Here is a 19,556-nt window from a genome sequence, read left to right as displayed (position 1 = left end):
CTGGGGGTTGTGTTGACATCAGAGCTTTTGTTATATGATCTTTGAACTAATTTTAACAAAATAGCTATCTCAAATTTTTATCGGATGCATTTGGGAAAGAAGGACGTTTGGGGGGTCTTGTTCTCCTCCGATCAATTTTGACTCTTAAAAAGAGCACTAGAACTTCCAATTTCCAATCGAATGAATCCCCTACAAAGTTTATGTGACGACCGAGTCCATATGAAGTGCCTCTGGGAAAAAAAAATAAATAATAATAAAACATTGGAGACGTATGACCTTTACTATAGGTACTGCTATAGCGTTCCCCCCAATAGGAAGCTTTTTTAAAAGTGCTAAAAACTTTAGCGTGAAAAGCAAGGTATTAAAAAGGCGGTGACCCCTTCATATACGGAATAATTTCTTTTCGTGTTGATTTTTAATGTTGCTCCCTTACTTTCAGTTGAAAAGAGCTTGTTTTTTTAATTTCTTTTTAATGAATGATCATGAAAATCTGTTTCTTTGTTTTTTTTTTTATTTTATTTTTCAGGAGCAATTACACTGAATAAATGATCCTAAAAAATCTGAAGGAAGCTTTTCAAACAGTTCGTGGTAACGAACTGTAAGTAAGGAGCGACCCGGCTCAATGGTAACCGAAACTCTAAAAAACGGAATTTTGATACCAATAGATACATCAAAAGAATCAGATTTTAATTCTGATTTCAAATATATAAGTTTCGTCAATTTTAATCTTACATATCAAAAGTTACACTCCTGAGAAAATTTGGCTGATTTTCGAAAAAAGGGGGAAAGACCCCCTAAAAGTATTAGAACCTTAATGAAAATCAAACCATCATATTCAGCGTATCAGAGAACCCTACTGTAGAGGTTTCAAGCTCCTATCTAAAAAAATGTGGAATTTTCCATTTTTTGCCAGAACAAAGATCACGGATGCGTGTTTTTTTTTTTTTTTTTTTTTTTTTTTTTTTTCTTTTTTTCCCCAGGGGTGATCGTATCGACTCAGTGGTCTTAGAATATCGCGGGAGGACTCATTCGAACGGAAATATAAAAGTTAATAATGAAAAGGGAATAAAAGTTCTAGTGCCCTTTTTAAGTAACAAAAAAAATGGAGGGCAACTAGGCCCCCTCCCACGCTCATTTTTTCCCAAAGTCACCCGATCAAAATTTTGAGACAACCATTCTGTTCAGCATGGTCGAAAATATTATAACTATGTCTTTTGGGGTGACTTAATCCCTCGAAGCCCCCAGGAGGAGAGCTTAAAATTATGAACTTTACCCAATGATAACATATAGTATTGGTTATTGGGACCCGGCTCAATGGTAACCAAAACTCTAGAAAACGGTATTTTGATACAAATAGATACATAAAAAGAATCGGATTTTAATGCTGATTTCAAATATATAAGTTTCATCAAGTTTATTTTGCCAGAATTTTGCATTTTTTGCCAGAAGAAAGATCACGGGTCCGTGTTTATTTGTTGGGTTTTTTTTTCCCAGGGGTGATCGTACCGACCCAGTGGTCCTAGAATATCGTGGGAGGACTCATTGAAATGGAAATTAAAAGTTCTAGTGCCCTTTTTAAGTGACCAAAAAATGGAGGGGAACTAGGCCCCCTCCCACGCTCATTTTTTTTCCCAAAGTCACCTGATCAAAATTTTGAGATAGCCATTTTGTTCAACATGTTCGAAAATATTATAAGTATGTCTTTTAGGATGACTTAATCCCCCGAAGTTCCCGAGAGGAGGGCTGAAATTTATGAACTTTACCCAATGTTAACATATAGTATTGGTTATTGGGAAGTATACAGTACAGACGTTTTCAGGGGAGATTTTTACGGGTAGTGGGGGGGGTCAGGGGTTATGTGGGAGGATCTTTCCATGAAGGAAGTTTTCATGGGGGAAGGGACATTGCTATGAAGGGGACGCCGGACTTCCCAGCATTATTTAAAAAAAGATCAGAAATTAAATTAAAAAAACAAGTTTTTCAACTGCAACAGCAGCAACATCAAAACTTTAAACGAACAGAAAATATTACATGTATGATTGGGTTCACCCCCTAGTTAATACCTCACTCTTTAAGCCAGAGATTTCTTAGTACTTTCATAAGAGCTATTTATTCTAATTAACGGCCTTTGTGATTAAGCGGTCATTTTTAAAGAATTGGAACAAAATTCGAACTTTCGCTTAAAGAGCAAGGTATAGACTAGGGGGCGAACCCCCTAAAATACGTATTAAAAATATATGAATATAGAAGTTCGTTACGTAAATTAATTCGTAAGTTACGTATATATATTACTAATAACAACGTTCGTAAATAAAATGAAACAAGTTTCGAGAAAGCCATTTAACCAAATAAAAGTAAATTAATAGGAAAATTTCGTTTGAATTGTTCATGTACTGTGAGCCAAGATCAAAACCTGCATTTATTCAAAAACGTTCAAAAATTAAATTAAAAAAACAAGTTTTTTTTAACTGAAAGCAAGGAGCGACATTAAAACTTAAAACGAATAGAAATTATTCCGTACATAAGAGGAACTATCCCCTGCTCAACATCTCACTCTTTACACAAAAGTTTGACTTCCTCTAAACTCTATTTATTTAAACAATAAAAACCTATAGTGTAAAGGGCAAAGCGTTGAAGAGGGGACAGCCCCTTTCATAGACGGAATAATTTCTGTTCGTTTTAAGTTTTAATGTCGCTCCTTACTTTCAGTTAAAAAAAACTTGTTTTTTTAATTTAATTCAAACTTAAAATTACAGATTCTAGGTATTATCAAAGACCATACTTCATTCCAATGACGCATAAATAACAGTTTAAATAGGGGGTAAATAGCGACAAAGACCACACTGCCTTTCCATCATAAACAAAAAACAACAAGTAGAACAATAGGGATTTTTTTCATAAGAAAGTAAAATTCCAAACTTTAAATGAATATTTCGGCTCTATATCCAAGAGCCGTCCTCAGCATAACACAAATGAAAATATAAAAGAGAAACATACATTAAAATACGACAGTTCAACCAGGGCTGATGCTTTAACCCAGTATCCTGGTTTGATTATTCATTAGAAGCTTCATAATTTTATTTAAAATGGTAAACAGTTTTGCATAGGCTAATAGGCAGAAGGGTTAGTGGATCTTTTCGTAGGGGGAACGGAGTGCCTGAGGTCTTAAAGTGTGGATTTTTAGGCCAAAACGTCCAGAGAGAAATCCTTCAGACCAACACAGAAGAGGAAGATGGAGAGGAAGATGAATATTTGTGGGTTAAGCCTGTATTATATGGTACACTGAGTAATAGCTTCTCTTTTATTGTAGAATTTTTTAAGTGAAAAAAAAAAAATCATTCACATGGCTACCTGAAATCTATCAGGACTGAAAGGTTAGTAAGTCAAACTCAGAAGTAAAAGATCGCTGGTTTAAATCTTGGAAGTGACTGTTGTTTTTAAGGCCAGGATTAGTGACGTTTCCCTGTAAGACAAGCCAAAAGTCCACCCAGCATTAAATGGGCACTTAGAAGAACCTAGGAAATACGGTAAGTGTCGGAGGATTTGCCCGCAACCACACATACAATTCCCGGTCGAAGGCAGAGCATCAGGAGGTAGGCATTCACGTCATACCGACCTCATTAGTCTGTACCCGAAAGTTTGTCGGTGTTGGCTGCCTTCAAAGAAAGGGGAGAGGTGGGGAGTCATCTTGCTAAAAGAATCAGTTTGATAAACTCACCTCCTAACCGTAAAAATCATGATTCTGAATTTGTCTTTAAATTTTAAACCCGCCCATTGAGAATTATTTTAAGCGCGATCACTTTTTCGGAGATTGTTCTCATTGTCGAACCATTATTACATGCATAATTCAGGACGTTATTCACGAGCTGGAAAACGAAGCTGGCTTTGCTTTTCACTGTTTACTTTGATTATTCATGACTAGCGGAACCCTGTTCGCAGGTTATTCGCAAGATGATAACAATTGGCTAGACTTGGTAAGTGAATACAGTGTGCGATTGGAAAGCGTTTCAGCCTAGTGGTTTTAGTTCAAATTGTTACACTCATAACTTTAGTAAAACTGGCAATTTTTACTTTTTTTCTGTAGTCTATTTTAAATCACTTCTAGAAATGAATAGTATTTTTGAAAACCTTTCAGTATCATGACCTAAACTTATTATTAACACTGGTGTATTAACAGAAATTTATCAAACAGTTCGTGGTAACGAACTGTAAGTAAGGAGCGACCCGGCTCAATAGTAATCGAAACTCTAAAAAATAGAATTTTGATACCAATAGATACATCAAAAGAATCAGTTTTTAATGCTGATTTCACATATATAGGTTTCATCAAGTTTAGTCCTACCCATCTAAAGTTACGCGAAAACTGAGAAAATTTGCCTGATTTTCGAAACGGGGGGAAACACCCTTAAAATCTTTAGAACCTTAATGAAAATCGAACCATCAGATTCAGCGTATCAGAGAACCTTCTGTAGAGTTTTCAAGCTCCTATCTGCAAAAATGTGGAATTTTGTATTTTTTGCCAGAAGGAGGATCACGGATGCGTGTTTATTTGGGTTTTTTTTCCCAGGGGTGATCGTATCGACCTATTGGTCACAGAATATCATAGGAGGGCTCATTCAAACAGAAATTTAAAGCTCTGGTGCTCTTTTTAAGTGACGAAAAAATGGAGGGCAACTAGGCCCCCTCCCACGCTCATTTTTTCCCAAAGTCACCCGACCAAAATTTTGAGATAGCCATTTTGTTCAAGATGGTCGAAAATATAAGAGATATGACTTTTAGGATGACTTAATCCCCCAAAGCTCCTGGGGGGAGGGTTAAAAGTTCTGAGCTTTACCAAATGTTTACATATAGTATTGGTTATTGGGAAGAATACAGACGTTTTCAGGGGGGATTTTTCTGGTAGTGGGGAGGGGGGGTGTTGGGTCGGGTTTTATGTGGGAAATTTTCCCATGAATGAAATTTTCATGGGGGAAGGGACATTGCTATGAAGCGGGTGCCGCATTTCGAAGTATTATTTCAAAAAAAAACGATCAGAAATTAAATAAAAAAACAAGATTTTGCCATCTGAAAGTAAGGAGCAACAACAAAACTTAAAACGAACAGAAATTATTACGTATATGATTCGGTTCGCCCCCTCCCTCTTTAAGCCAAATATTTTTTAGTACTTTCAAAAGAGCTAATATTTCTAATTAACAGCCTTTGTGATTAAGGGGTCATTTTTAAAGAATTGGTAATTCGAACTTTAGCGTAAAGAGCGAGGCATTGACTAGGGGGTGAACCCCCTAATATACGGGTTAAAAATATATGAATATAGAAATTCGTTACGTAAGTTAATTCGTAAGTTACGTATATTTATTACTAATAAAAACGTTCGTAAATAAAATTAAACAATTTTTGAGATAGCCATTAACCAAATAAAAGTAAAATGGATATGGAAATTTTAGTTTAATTATTCATGTGCAGTGAGCCAAAATAAAAACCTGAATTAATTCAAAAACCTTCAACAATTAAATAAAAAAAAACAAGTTTTTTTTAACTGAAAGTAAGGAGCGACATTAAAACTTAAAACAAACATAAATTATTCCGTATATGAAAGGGGTTGTTTCCTCCTCAACGCTTCGCTCTTTATGCTAAAGTTTGACTCTTTCTCACAACTCTATTTTTCTAAACAATAAAAAACTTTAGCGTAAAAAGCGAGGCGTTGAGGAGGGGGCAGCCCCTTTCATATACTGAATAATTACTGTTCGTTTTAAGTTATAATGTCGCTCCTTACTTTCAGTTAAAAAAAACCTGTTTTTTTATTTCAGCTTCATTTCCATTGATTCTTACTGGCCGGCCCTTTCACTGCTGAAACACAGCAAGTTGGGAATTACCCCCTTAAACTTAGACATCAATATGGGCGTCTGAAGGGAGGGTTTGTTTACAGTCTAACTCACACTTAAACCAGCCCTAGAAAAAATAATTTGCAGTAAAAAATTATGAGTAGAATGAAAGCCTTATCAATAGAAACCAAAAGTATATAAAAGAAATTTTGATAGCAACATATGCATCAACAAGGTATTGTTTTGAAATAATTCTGAATATAAAACACAATTGAAAAAAGTTTGGATGAATAGGAAGACAAAATTTCCCAGTGCTAACAACTTTTGATGGTAAATATCAAATTTATTTAATTTTAGATACTTGGGCTCACCATTAAAAGAAAATTATTTCTATTTAGATATTGCTATGAAATCCCTATATTTGACAAGGAGCACTTTTGAACTACAATTCCTTACCATAAACTGTTTGTCTGTTTGTTGTTGTTTTTCACAGTAAATTCTACGACTTGAGAATATCTTTCAAGGAGCCTACTTCCTTTTATTAGCTTTTCTACTCCGTCAATTTTTGTTCTTTCTTCAAGACTAGCCCCTTTAGCGAGGGTAAAAGCCTTAGAGAAACTCCTGTCCTTAGGCTGCATACCAGATACCAGGTATGTTTAAGTTATTAGTGATATGTACGACAAAAATTCTGCTGGATTTAAGGTAGGAAATGTGGTTAGTAACTGGTTTGGAGTTGAATCAGTTAAGCAGTGTTTGTGTCCTATCCGTGTTCACATGGATCATTTTGATGGACTCTGTCCACAATAAACACTTTGGGAGAGCATGGAATAAATGGGAGAGTAAAACTCTGCTAGAATTAGATTAAGCAGATAATTTGTCTTAGATAAAATGTAACCAAAATGAATAAATTTTGGAGGTTCTGAGAGTTCAGGATGCAAGTTTAGTTTTGAAAATTAATGTTAAGAATACTAAATCAATTATACTAATAATAAAGGATGGCAAAGGATTTCCTCGCTTACTTGGGCTGCAGTATTAGTAAAGACGTTGGATATAGTGAAGATATACAAAGCGGATAAGCCAAAGTAAGAAAGTGTTTCTGACAATTGGAAAAAGTTGGAAGAATAAGAATATAAGTCTACTAACCAAGATTAGAATATTGGAATCTACAGTAATGATAGTGGATAAGTAAGGATCTGAGACATGTGCCATTAAAAGGCAGAAGAAGATTTATTGAATATTTTTCAGAGTTATTGTCTAAGATAGTCAAAGGTACAAGTTTAACTGATTGTATGTCAAACAACAAGCAATGCGAAAAATGTAGTTCTATCCCAACTTTCTAGGGATTAAATAAAAGAAATGTTGGGATGGCTAGGGCACATTTTATGGATGAAGGATGAAAAATTGCCACATATCATAATTTTTGGCCTTCCATCTGAGGTCAAACTAAAATTTCGTTGTCACCAAATCGGGTGAGAAAGGAAATTGGAACTACATAGAAGGGGGGTAAAGAGTGAAGCATTGAATATATTGGGGCATAGGAAGAGCATTCAAGGCTGTGTTTCCCCCAGGTAGCTTTGTGATCCAGTGAGTTTTAGTAGTAATAATAGTAGAGTAGCCCCTTTTAAAGTTGCTGCTCTGAATTTTGTATTCTACACTGGGCTGTTTTCCGTCAATTGACGTTAGATGTAGATGTTAGTATAGTTTTAGGATAAAAATCAATTAAACAGATTTCAGTGTGCATTCCATTTTAATGGGATTGCATTAAGTTCTTCATTTATATGAAATATGTTTCTTTTAGGGTTAATCCTAATACTAGAATTTAATGTAAATTCAACAAACCATTTAGGAAGTCTCTCATGTTTCTGCCAAGAACTGACAAAACTCTATCGTATCCATATTGACCAACAAAACCAACAAACTGTTTACCCATTGCACTCATGAATTCTTGGTCAGTCATCTTCAAAACCTGAAAACACATTACACTTTATCAAATATTTGCAGCAAATGAGTGAATAGCTAAAATAATATCATTAGTTTTCAAGGGACATGCACTTAAGCTTTAAAGGAGGATTTATAATTTTTACGGAAAGGGAGTTTAGCTCTTAAAAATAAAGAAAAGTTTAGTTCTTCATTTTTGAATTAGAAATATCCGGAGATTTTATCTCAATAGGCCACTCTTTTCACAAATTAAATTTTACATTTATTTGTAACTTTGAGTGCATTTTCAAAAAGAGCTGTTAAGTTATTAAGTTATTAAGCTGTTAAGTTAAGCTGTTAAGTTAAGCTGTTAAGTTAAGCTGTTAAGTTAGCTGTAATAAGTTAGCTGTTAAGTTAAGTTATTAAGAAATTAAATCAGTGCAACGCTTGATCTTCCATTAGCCTTGTTATAAAAACCCACCGATATTAGAGAAATGGTATAAATATAACCTTTAGAATACTTGAGGATCAACCTATTCAAGACAGCTTATAAGGTAAGTCATTTTTTCTCCAGGAGAAACTTATTGCAAGCTACTAGCCCTATAAATTCGAACTTTTCAATCTAATATTCTTCCCATTTTGTCTTTTCCATTTTTCTTATGCAATTTGTAAGCAAACCTTCATTCGAAAAGTTATAGACCACTTTACATATCGCGTAAATATTTAATATATACTTTATAGCAAAGAGACTACTCACTATCACAGAGCTAAATTTCAGAATATACTTAAAAATAATGTTTGTAAATGCGTTCAAAATGGCAGATCTTTTTCCTTAATAGAAGAAAAAAGAAACTTATTTAACTATTTTACTTCGATGTTTATTTTACAATTAATTCATCTTTGCAGTCTTTTAGATTGGTGTTTCTGTGATTACTGATGTAGTGAAAACATAATGTTGTTTTGTCGAAAATAACAAAAATGGCTGAACAGATTATATTAATTTAATTATTTTGAGCAATTGAAAGTAGACTTGTCTTTGCAAACGATATCAGCCCATTCTAGGATGCCAAATTTGAACCTAAATCCATTTTTTTTCATCCTTTATTTATATTAAATAAAAAAACAAGTTTTTTAAACTGAAAGTAAGGAACGACATTAAAACTTAAAACGAACAGAAATTATTCCGTATATGAAAGGGGCTGTCCCTTCTTCAACGCCTCGCTCTTTACGCTAAAGTTTTTTATTTTTTAAAAAAGTAGCTTTTTGACAAACATTCAATCTTGAGCGTACCGCGGGAGGCGTTGAGGAGGGGATAGCCCCGGTCATATACGGACTAATTTCTGTGCGTTTTAATTTTCAATGTTGCTCCTTACTTTCAGTTTAAAAAACTTGTTTTTTTTATTTAATTTCTGATCGTTTTTTAGTTAATACAGCTTTTATTTGCATACAAATTTTACTTTTCTTTTGCTAAATGGATGTCTTTACAAATTAAGTTGCGTAACTAACTTCTATATTCGTATATTTTTCTTCTGGTAAAAAATACAAAGTTGCAGATTTTTCCAGCTATGAGCTTGAAGCCTATGTAATAGGGTTTTCTGATACGCTGAATCTGACGTTGTGATTTTAATTAAAATTCTTTCACTTGTAGGGGATGTTCCCCCCTCTTTAAAAAATCGAGTAAATTTTCTCAGGCTCATAGCCTTTGATGAGTAATACTAAACTTAATAAAATTTATATATTTAGGATCAGCATTATAAACACATTCTTTTGATACATTTATTGACATCAAAATTCCGTTTTTAAAAGTTTCGATTACTATTGAGCCGTATCGTTTGTTTTTTTATTATTTTTTTTTTACGTATATGTTATTACGTATATGAAGGGTTCTCCCCTTAATCAATACCACGCTCTTTACGTTAAAAGTTAAAAAAAATTTTTATTAACATACCCCTGAATCACAAAGGTCGTTTAATTAGAATAGATAGCTCTTTTGAAAGCACTAAAAAAAACTGTATCGTAAAGAGCGAGGTATTGACTTGGGGGAGAACCCCCTCACATACGTTATAATTTCTGTTGGTTTTAAGTTCTAATATTCCTTCTTACATTTCAGTTGAAAAAACTTGTTTTTTTTTATTTAATTTCTGATCGTTTTTTAAATAATGCTTGGAAATCCGGCGCCCCCTTCATAGAAATGCCCCTTGCCCCCAACAAACATCCTCCACGGAAATATTCTTCAGAGTAACCCCCTCCTCTAGCCCTCCCCCCCTCTAGAAAAAAACCTTCCTGAAAATGGTTGTATACTTCCCAATAACCAATAAATAATGCTGGCAAGTCTGGCGCCCCCTTCATGGCAATTTCCCTTCCCCCATGAAAACTTCCTTCATAAACAGATCCTCTAACATAACCACCGACCCACCCTTTCCCTCCCACTACCAGAAAAAAAACCTCCTGAAAACTTCTGTATACTTCCCAATAACCAATACTATATGTTAACATTGGGTAAAGTTCATAACTTTTAGCCCTCCCTCTGGGAACTTCGGGGGATTAAGTCATCCTAAAAGACATATTTATCATATTTTCGACCATCCTGAACAAAATGGCTATCTCAAAATTTTGATCGGGTGACTATGGGAAAAAAATAAACATGGGAGGGGGCCTAGTTGCCTTCCATTTTTTTTGGTCACTTAAAAAGGGCACTATAACTTCTAATTTCCGTTCGAATGAGCCCTTCCACGATATTCTAGGACCACTTGATCGATACCATCACCCCTGGGGAAAAAAAAATAAAAACAAATAAACACGCATCTGTGATCTTTGTTCTGGCAAAAAAAATGCAAAATTTTACATTTTTTTAGATAGGTGCTTGAAACCTCTGCAGTAGGGTTCTCAGGTACGCTGAATGTGATGGTGTTATTTTCATTAAGGTTCTATAACTTTTAGGGGATATTTCCCCCTTTTTTCGAAAATCAGCCAAATTTTCTCAGGCGCATAACTTTTGATGGGTAGCACTAAACTTGTATATATTTGAAATCAGCATTGAAATCTGATTCTTTTGATATATCTATTTGTATCAAAAACCCGTTTTCTAGAGTTTCGGTTACCATTGAGCCGGGTCGCTCCTTACTTACAGTTCGTTATTCCGTATATGAAAGGGGCTGTCCCCTCCTCAACGCCTCTCTCTTTACGCTAAAGTTTTGTATTGTTTTAAAAAATAAAGTTGTGAGACAGAGTCAAAGTTTAGCGTAAAGAGTGAGGCGTTGAGGAGGGGATAGCCCCTTTCATATACGGAATAATTTCTGTTCGTTTTAAGTTTTAATGTCGCTCCTTACTTTCAGTTTAAAAAACTTGTTTTTTTTATTTAATTTCTGATCGTTTTTTAGTTAATACAGCTTTTATTTGCATAAAAATTTTACTTTTCTTTTGCTAAATGGATGTCTTTACAAATTAACTTGCGTAACTAACTTCTATATTCGTATATTTTTCTTCTGGCAAAAAATTCAAAGTTGCAGATTTTTGCAGATATGAGCTGGAAACCTATGTAATAGGGTTTTCTGATACGCTGAATCTGACGGTGTGATGTTCATTAAAATTTTTTCACTTGTAGGGGATGTTTCCCCCCTCTTTAAAAAATCGAGTAAATTTTCTCAGGCTTGTAGCCTTTGATGAGTAATACTAAACTTAATAAAATTTATATATTTAGGATCATCACTATAAACACATTCTTTTGATACATTTATTGACATCAAAATTCCGTTTTTAAAAGTTTCGATTACTATTGAGCCGTATCGCTTGTTTTTTTATTGTTTTTCTTATTACGTATATGTTATTACGTATATGAAGGGGTTCTCCCCTTAATCAATACCACACTCTTTACTTTAAAAGTTAAAAAAAAAATTAATTCACAAACCCCTGAATCACAAAGGTCGTTTAATTAGAATAGATAGCTCTTTTGAAAGCACTAAAAAAAACTGTAGCGTAAAGAGCGAGGTATTGACTTGGGGGAGAACCCCCTCACATACGTTATAATTTCTGTTCGTTTTAAGTTCTAATATTCCTTCTTATATTTCAGTTGAAAAAACTTGGTTTTTTTATCTAATTTCTGATCGTTTTTTAAATAATGCTTGGAAATCCGGCGCCCCCTTCATAGAAATGCCCCTTACCCCAAAGAAACATCCTCCACGGAAGTATTCTCCAGAGTAACCCCCTCCTCTAGCCCCCCCCCTCTAGAAAAAATCCTTCCTGAAAATGGTTGTATACTTCCCAATAACCAATAAATAATGCTGGCAAGTCCGGCGCCCCCTTCATGGCAATTTCCCTTCCCCCATGAAAACTTCCTTCATGAACAGATCCTCCAACATAACCACCGACCCACCCTTCCCTCCCACTACCAGAAAAAAACCTCCTGAAAACTTCTGTATACTTCCCAATAACCAATACTATATGTTAACATTGGGTAAAGTTCATAACTTTTAGCCCTCCCTCTGGGAACTTCGGGGATTAAGTCATCATAAGAGACATATTTATGATATTTTCAGCCATGTTGAACAAAATGGTTGTCTCAAAATTTTGATTGAGTGACTTTGGGAAAAAATAAGCTTGGGAGGGGGCCTAGTTGGCCACCATTTTTTTTTTCATTTGAAAAAGGCACCAGAACTTTTAATTTCCGTTCCAATGAGCCCTCCCACGATATTCTAGGTGCAATGGGTTAATGCGATCACCCCTGGGGGAAAAAAAACAAAAAAAAAACAACAAATAAACACGCACACTTGATCTTTCTTCTAACAAAAAATGCAAAATTAGAAATGTTTTCAGATAGGTGCTTCAAACATTGATGCTAGGGTTCTCTGATATCCTGAATACGTTGATCAGATTTTCATTAAGGTTCCATAATTTTTAGGGGTATTTCCCCCTTTTTTCGAAAATCAGCCAAATTTTCTTAGGCGCGTAACTTTTGATGGGTACTACTAAACTTGATGAAAGTTATATATTTGAAATCAGCATTGAAATCTGATTCTTTTGATATATCTATTGGTATCAAAAACCCGTTTTCTAGAGTTTCGGTTACCATTGAGCCGGGTCGCTCCTTACTTACAGTTCGTTACCACGAACTGTTTGATATAATTTTGAAATGTACATAATTATTTATTTAAATATTTTAATTACTATTGGCTATAGTTCCTTCTTTAATATCAAATAGTTCGTGGTAATGAATTGTAAGTAAGGAGCGACCCGGCTCAATGGTAACCGAAACTCTAGAAAACGGGTTTTTTATACCAATAGATACGTCAAAAGAATCAGATTTCAATGCTGATTTCATATATATAATTTTCATCAAGTTTAGTCCTACCCATCAAAAGTTACACGTCTGAGAAAATTTGGCTGATTTTCGAAAACAGGGGGAAATACCCCCTAAAAATTATAGAAACTTGATGAAAATCACACCATCATATTCAGCGTATCAGAGAACTCTACTGCAGGGGTTCAAGCTCCTATCTACAAAAATGTGGAATTTTGGATTTTTTTTGCCAGAAGAAAGATCACGGATGCGTGTTTATTTGTTTTTTGTTTTTTTTGTTGTTTTTTTTTCTCCAGGGGTGATCGTATCGACTCAGTGGTACTATAATATCGTGGGAGGACTCATTGGATCAGAAATTAAAAGTTCTAGTGCTCTTTTTAAGTAACAAAAAAATGGAGGGCAACTAGGCCCCCTCCCACGCTCATTTTTTTCCCAAAAACACCTGATCAAAATTTTGAGACAGCCATTCTGTTCTGCATGGTTCAAAATATGATAAATATGTCCTTTAGGATGACTAAATCCCCCGAAGTCCCTGGGGGGAGGGCTGAAAGTTATGAACTTTGCCCAATGTTACAATATAGTATTGGTTATTAGGAAGTATACAGACGTTTTCAGAGGGATTTTTCTGGTAGTAGGGGGGTGGGTGGGTTGGGGATTATGTGGGAGGATCTTTTCATGAAGGAAGTTTTCATGGGGGAAGGGACATTGCTATGAAGGGGGCGCCGAATTTCCCAGCATTATTTAAAAAAAAGATCAGAAATTAATTATAAAAAAACAAGTTTTCCAACTGAAAATAAGGAGTAACATCAAAACTTAAAACGAACAGAAATTATTACGTGTATGATTGGGTTCACCCCCTAGTCAGTACCTCGCTCTTTAAGACAAAGATTTTTTAGCACTTTCATAAGAGCTATTTATTCTAAATACTGGCCTTTGTGATTAAGTTGTCATTCTTAAAGAATGGGAACAAAATTCGAACTTTAGTTTAAAGAGCAAGGTATTGACTAGTAGGCGAACCCCCTAATATACGTATTAAAAACCTAGGGATATACAAGTTCGTTACGTAAGTTAATTCGTAAGTTACGTATATATATATATTACTAATTAAAACGTTCGTAAATAAAATTAAACAAGTTTCGAGAAAGCCATTTAACCAAATAAAAGTAAAATTAATATGCAAATTTTGTTTTAATTATTCATGTAGGGGAGACTGGGGTACCTCCGCACACGGGGCACCTCCAGACATCGAACCTGTTGGCTTTGCTATCTAGCGGAAAAATTGGAAAAAAATCACAAAGATGTGCCATTTTACTGTTCATCTTGGAGGCAAGATGGCACTTCCATCAAATAGCATAGCAGTGAGTCAGTCGGTAATAAGACTTTAAAGATACAGCTGCCAATTGTTTCGCGTGATGATAAAAGTGAAATAGAGAGGTAAGTTTTATAGATACATTTAATGTAATGTTCTAGGAACAAGCAAAACGAACCCAAATATGCTTCCTCTACATAAGATTGACGTAACTCTAGGTGTTCTTTGGTTATGACTCTTTTCTTCTGAAAGGCTCCTTAGGGGCACCTCCGGACAATTTTTTTGGGGCAGGTTTGGACACTGTCCGGAGGTGCCCCGATGATTTGAGCAGCCATTGGTGTTTTTTTCTTTCATTTTTAAAAGGAAAGGAAGGATTGATGATATAATTAGATGTATGAAAGAAGCTGAAAAAATTGCGGTTCCCGAAGAGCGTATTCGTATTAAAACGCGAAAATCTATATGGGCTGCCGATCCTGAATTAAAGAATTATAAAAATAAGGCAAAACTTTGGTTGTGAATTTGGGTTGATTGTGGTAGACCTGCGTCGGGGTCTGTTGCGGATATAAAGCAGAAAACAAAGAATGAATATAAAAAGTACCTTAAATCCATTCGTTATAAGGGTATGGAATTTCCAACATCTAAGAATGATTGGTCTAAATTGATTAATTCTGAGAAGCTGGATAAAAGTGATCTTCATAAAAGTGATTCGATTTCTAGTTCAGCTTGGTATGATTATTATTCGTCAATTTTTTCCAAAATTAACTTTTTCGTGCAGTCACATTATTCTCGGTTACTTTCTAAAATTCTTCCGCCTTCGCTTCATCAGGGCCATATTATTCCAGTATCAGTAGCTGCTGTTGAAAGTGCAATTAAGCAACTGAAATCTTCATCCGTTGATATTGATGGTATTAGTGCAAATAATATAAATCCAAAGTGTGTTGTTCTTTTATTTCATTTGCAGTTGTTGTTCCAAATGTGTTTAACATCTTCACTGGTTCCGGATAGCTTTCTTTGTGGAAATGTCACCTCAATTTTAAAGCGGGGAAAACTCCCTTCTCATTTTTCATCTTATCGCCCTATAACCACTGCGTGTAACTTGAGTAAAATCCTCGAATATATTTTACTTCCTCATTTAAATGAAAATATAAATTTCGGATCGAATCAATTTGGGTTTCAATCTGGTATTGGTTGTCAACATGCACACCGTGTTCTTTCTTCCGCCCTTAAGAATAGCCTGGCTGAGGGGTCGCCACTTTATATGTGCACTTTGGACCTTTCTAAAGCTTTTAACCGTGTAGTCCAAAGTCAAGCTTTTTTTTTCATTTTTTAATAACGGTGTAAATCTTTCAGTTATTTTTCTTCTTCGTTTTTGGTATGAGAATTCTTTCCTCCGAATTAATAAATCTGGACCTCCGTTTGTCCGTGTACGTCAGGGTGTGATACAGGGAGGGGTTTTATCACCTAGTATATTCAAAATGTGTATTTCTGGTATATTAGATGAAATTAGATCAAAATATTTCATTGGACTTTCAGATGTTTCTTATCTTGCTTATGCGGATGATCTTCTACTTTTATGTAAAACTAAGCAAGGTCTCTCTTTTATGGTCTCAAAAGTTTCACGTTTATTTTCTAAAATTGGTCTTTCTCTTAATGTTGAGAAATGTGAATTTCTAGTTTTTAATGGTCCGACTTCCTCTAATGTTCCCTTAGTTTGTCGCGGTTTTTCTATACCCTCTGTTTCCGCCTTTCGGTGGTTGGGTATTACTGTAACTAATTCAATTTCTAGCTTACGGCAGTGCACTGTTCGTGATGTTCAAAAGAAAATTCAAATGGGATATTATAAGATTGTTGCCAATCGAGGGAAGTATAATAGACGTGCATTGGGTAGGCTATATTCTACATTCTGTGATCATTCTGTCCTTTATCTTTCTGGTCTTTATCCCCTTCTTAAGAAAAAAGATGTTAAGCAGATCCGGTCTTTTTACTTCAGATATTGTAAATTTTTACTTTATCTCCCCCCCTGGCATAGTAATGGTAAGATAACTCGTAAGTTTGAAGTCCCTGATATAACAGCAAAGTTGGCCGTGCTGCATGGAAGGCTGTCGGTTTCAGCTTTTTGTCGTTTTTCGCCTAAACATCCGTTTGTCCGTCTTTTGGGTTAATTTAATTGTTGTGTACTTTATTTCATTTTAACTTTGGTCTTTTTTTTTTTTTTCATTGTTTTAATCCACAAGTGTCAAAACCTTTTATGACGCGGGTTAAAAATAAATTATTATTATTATATCACCTAGTAAGTGCTTAATAAATGAGTTTTACTGAAGGCAGCATTTTTCTTTCCAGAAATGGTGCGAAATTATATCCCTACTAAGTCCGAGCCAAACGAAGAAGCTATCAAACAAGGGCTAAAAGCCATACAAGATGGAGATTCGGTCAGAAAAGCGGCCAAGACCCATGGAATAGCTGCTTCAACATTATTTGATCGCTTGAAGAAGTCAAAATCAGCCAACGAGACTAGTGTGGATGAAGGAATAGCCAGATCAGCCAATTTGAAACGAGGAAAGTATTCCACCCGTCAGGTTTTCACTGACGATCAAGAGGAAAAACTTAAGACTTACCTTCTTCGTTCCTGCGAACTTCACTATGGTTTGACTTTAGCACAAACTCAGAAGCTGGCATATCAATATGCAGTGAAGATGAGGATCTCTTATCCCAAGAACTGGGATGAAAAGTGTGCCGCCACATATGACTGGTCATATGGATTTATGAAGCGTCATCCAGAGCTGAGTCTTCGGAAACCTGAGAACACCAGCCTGGCCAGGGCTTCAGGATTCAATCCCTTCAATGTAAACTCGTTCATGAATAATCTTGAAGCTTTATACAATCGGCACCGCTTCACACCTGAACGAGTGTACAACCTAGACGAAACCGGAGTAACAACTGTCATGGATAGCCCTAAAGTCATAGCGAAATCTGGTATAAAGCAAGTGGGCAAGGCCGTTGCTGCTGAGCGGGGGGAGTTAGTTACAGTGTGTTGCATCGTTAATGCCATCGGGAACACCGTCCCCCCAGCGTTTGTGTTCCCACGCGTGCACTTCAGAGAACACATGCTCCATGGAGCACCACCTGGTAGCCTTGGGTTAGCTTTCCAGTCTGGTTGGATGACTGGACCGAACTTCTTAGAAGTTATGAAGCACTTCGTCAAGCACACTCGATGCGACAAGGAGAATCCGGTGTTGCTCATCCTCGATAACCATGAAAGCCATATTTATTTGGAGGCAGTTCTATATGCAAAAGAGAATGGAGTAGTGCTTCTCACATTTCCGCCACACTGCAGCCACAAAATGCAGCCCTTAGATATATCTGTCTATGGCCCGTTCAAGGCGTATCTGAGGGCTAAGTTCGGCGAGTGGCAAACAAACCATCCACACGAAAGATTTCAAATAACTCACACCGCAAACCTAGTTGGTCAAGCTTATCCCCTAGCGTTTACTCCGAACAACATCACATCGGGCTTTTCAAAACCAGGAATATGGCCATTCTCAAGATCAGCGTTCACTGATGCAGACTTCATCGCCGCTAAGGTCTCAGACAGACCAAACACCGCTGGAGAAGTAACTGATAGGGTAGAGTCTAGGAATACTTTGGAAGCAGTTGCTGACCCTGTCCTGAATTCCTCGGCCTTAGAGCAACCACCCGGGCCCAAACATGATGTCAATCCAGAAGACATTTTTCCATTCCCGAAGGCTAAACCAAGAAAGCTAACTGTGAATAGGGCTCGAGTTGGCAAAACGAGAATTTTAACGGATACGCCAGAGAAAGAAGATCTGGAGAAAAGAGCACAAGCAAAGTCAGCAAAGAAGACTGGTAGGAAAAGAGTAAAACTGGCAAAGAGCAAGGAGCAAGAGTTGTCAACGATAAGAGAACCTTCCTCCCCTTCGGAAATCTCTTTCCATGACTCTTCAGATGAAAGCCTCCATGCAGGGTCAGACTGTGAAATACCTGAAACTGAAAGTGAAGTTTCATTCATTCCAGAAGAGATCAAGGTTGATGAATTTGTGCTAGTGAGGTTTCAGCTTAAGAAAGATTTTGTTCTTTATGCAGCAAAGATCTTGGAGACTGATATTATGAACAGGGAGTTTCAGGTTTCTTTTCTACGGAGAAAGAAAGACTCTGATCGATTTCACTTTCCTGATATTGAAGACAAGTCATCGGTGTCGTTTGAAGATGTCGTGAAGAAGCTGGAGGTGACTCGACACGGTGGAACTGCTCGGGTCCAAGCTACTTATGTTTTTTCAGGTCTTTGGTTGGATCATATCCGCTGAGTGATTTAAGTTTGATAACTATGAACCTTTTTTCTTTTCTATTTACTTTTGTATCCTATATCTGAAGAATACAGTATCTGAAAGCATGTCCGGAGCTACCCCCACACCTGTGCAAAGCTGCCCCTATATAGGGGCAGTTTCGGACATTTTGTGGACCCAGGGAAAACGTCAACTACTTAGCAGCGCTTGCATATTTTCGCTTTAACTCTGTCCAGGCTCTGTCCAAGTGGCTAAGCTATGCTGGTGCCAAATAAGAAGTCCCGATAGCGCGCACAAGCCGAAGCAGGTAACTTTGATTAAAAAGTGCACGGAGGTGCCCCAGTCTCCCCGGGAGACTGGGGTACCTCCGCACACGGGGCACCTCCAGACATCGAACCTGTTGGCTTTGCTATCTAGCGGAAAAATTGGAAAAAAATCACAAAGATGTGCCATTTTACTGTTCATCTTGGAGGCAAGATGGCACTTCCATCAAATAGCATAGCAGTGAGTCAGTCGGTAATAAGACTTTAAAGATACAGCTGCCAATTGTTTCGCGTGATGATAAAAGTGAAATAGAGAGGTAAGTTTTATAGATACATTTAATGTAATGTTCTAGGAACAAGCAAAACGAACCCAAATATGCTTCCTCTACATAAGATTGACGTAACTCTAGGTGTTCTTTGGTTATGACTCTTTTCTTCTGAAAGGCTCCTTAGGGGCACCTCCGGACAATTTTTTTGGGGCAGGTTTGGACACTGTCCGGAGGTGCCCCGATGATTTGAGCAGCCATTGGTCTTTTTTTCTTTCATTTTTAAAAGGAAAGGAAGGATTGATGATATAATTAGATGTATGAAAGAAGCTGAAAAAATTGCGGTTCCCGAAGAGCGTATTCGTATAAAAACGCGGAAATC

The 19,556-nt window shown here is 36.2% G+C and overlaps 1 protein-coding gene across 1 annotated transcript in view; it reads right to left on the bottom strand.

Moving 5' to 3' along the window:
* The window catches only part of LOC148955157 (soluble guanylate cyclase 88E-like), a 262,557-nt gene that overhangs the window by 181,122 nt on the left and 61,879 nt on the right, over positions 1–19,556 (bottom strand). Inside the window, exon 3 of the mRNA XM_089106273.1 lies at positions 7,662–7,788. Coding sequence (XP_088962399.1) covers positions 7,662–7,788 — 127 coding nt within the window. The remainder of the gene's footprint in view (positions 1–7,661; positions 7,789–19,556) is intronic.

Source organism: Artemia sp. Qi Xiang Cuo, chromosome 2, assembly GCF_049724085.1.
Source record: "Artemia sp. Qi Xiang Cuo chromosome 2, ASM4972408v1, whole genome shotgun sequence".
Lineage (NCBI taxonomy): Eukaryota > Metazoa > Arthropoda > Branchiopoda > Anostraca > Artemiidae > Artemia > Artemia sp. Qi Xiang Cuo.
This window is presented reverse-complemented; position numbering and strand designations above follow the sequence as displayed.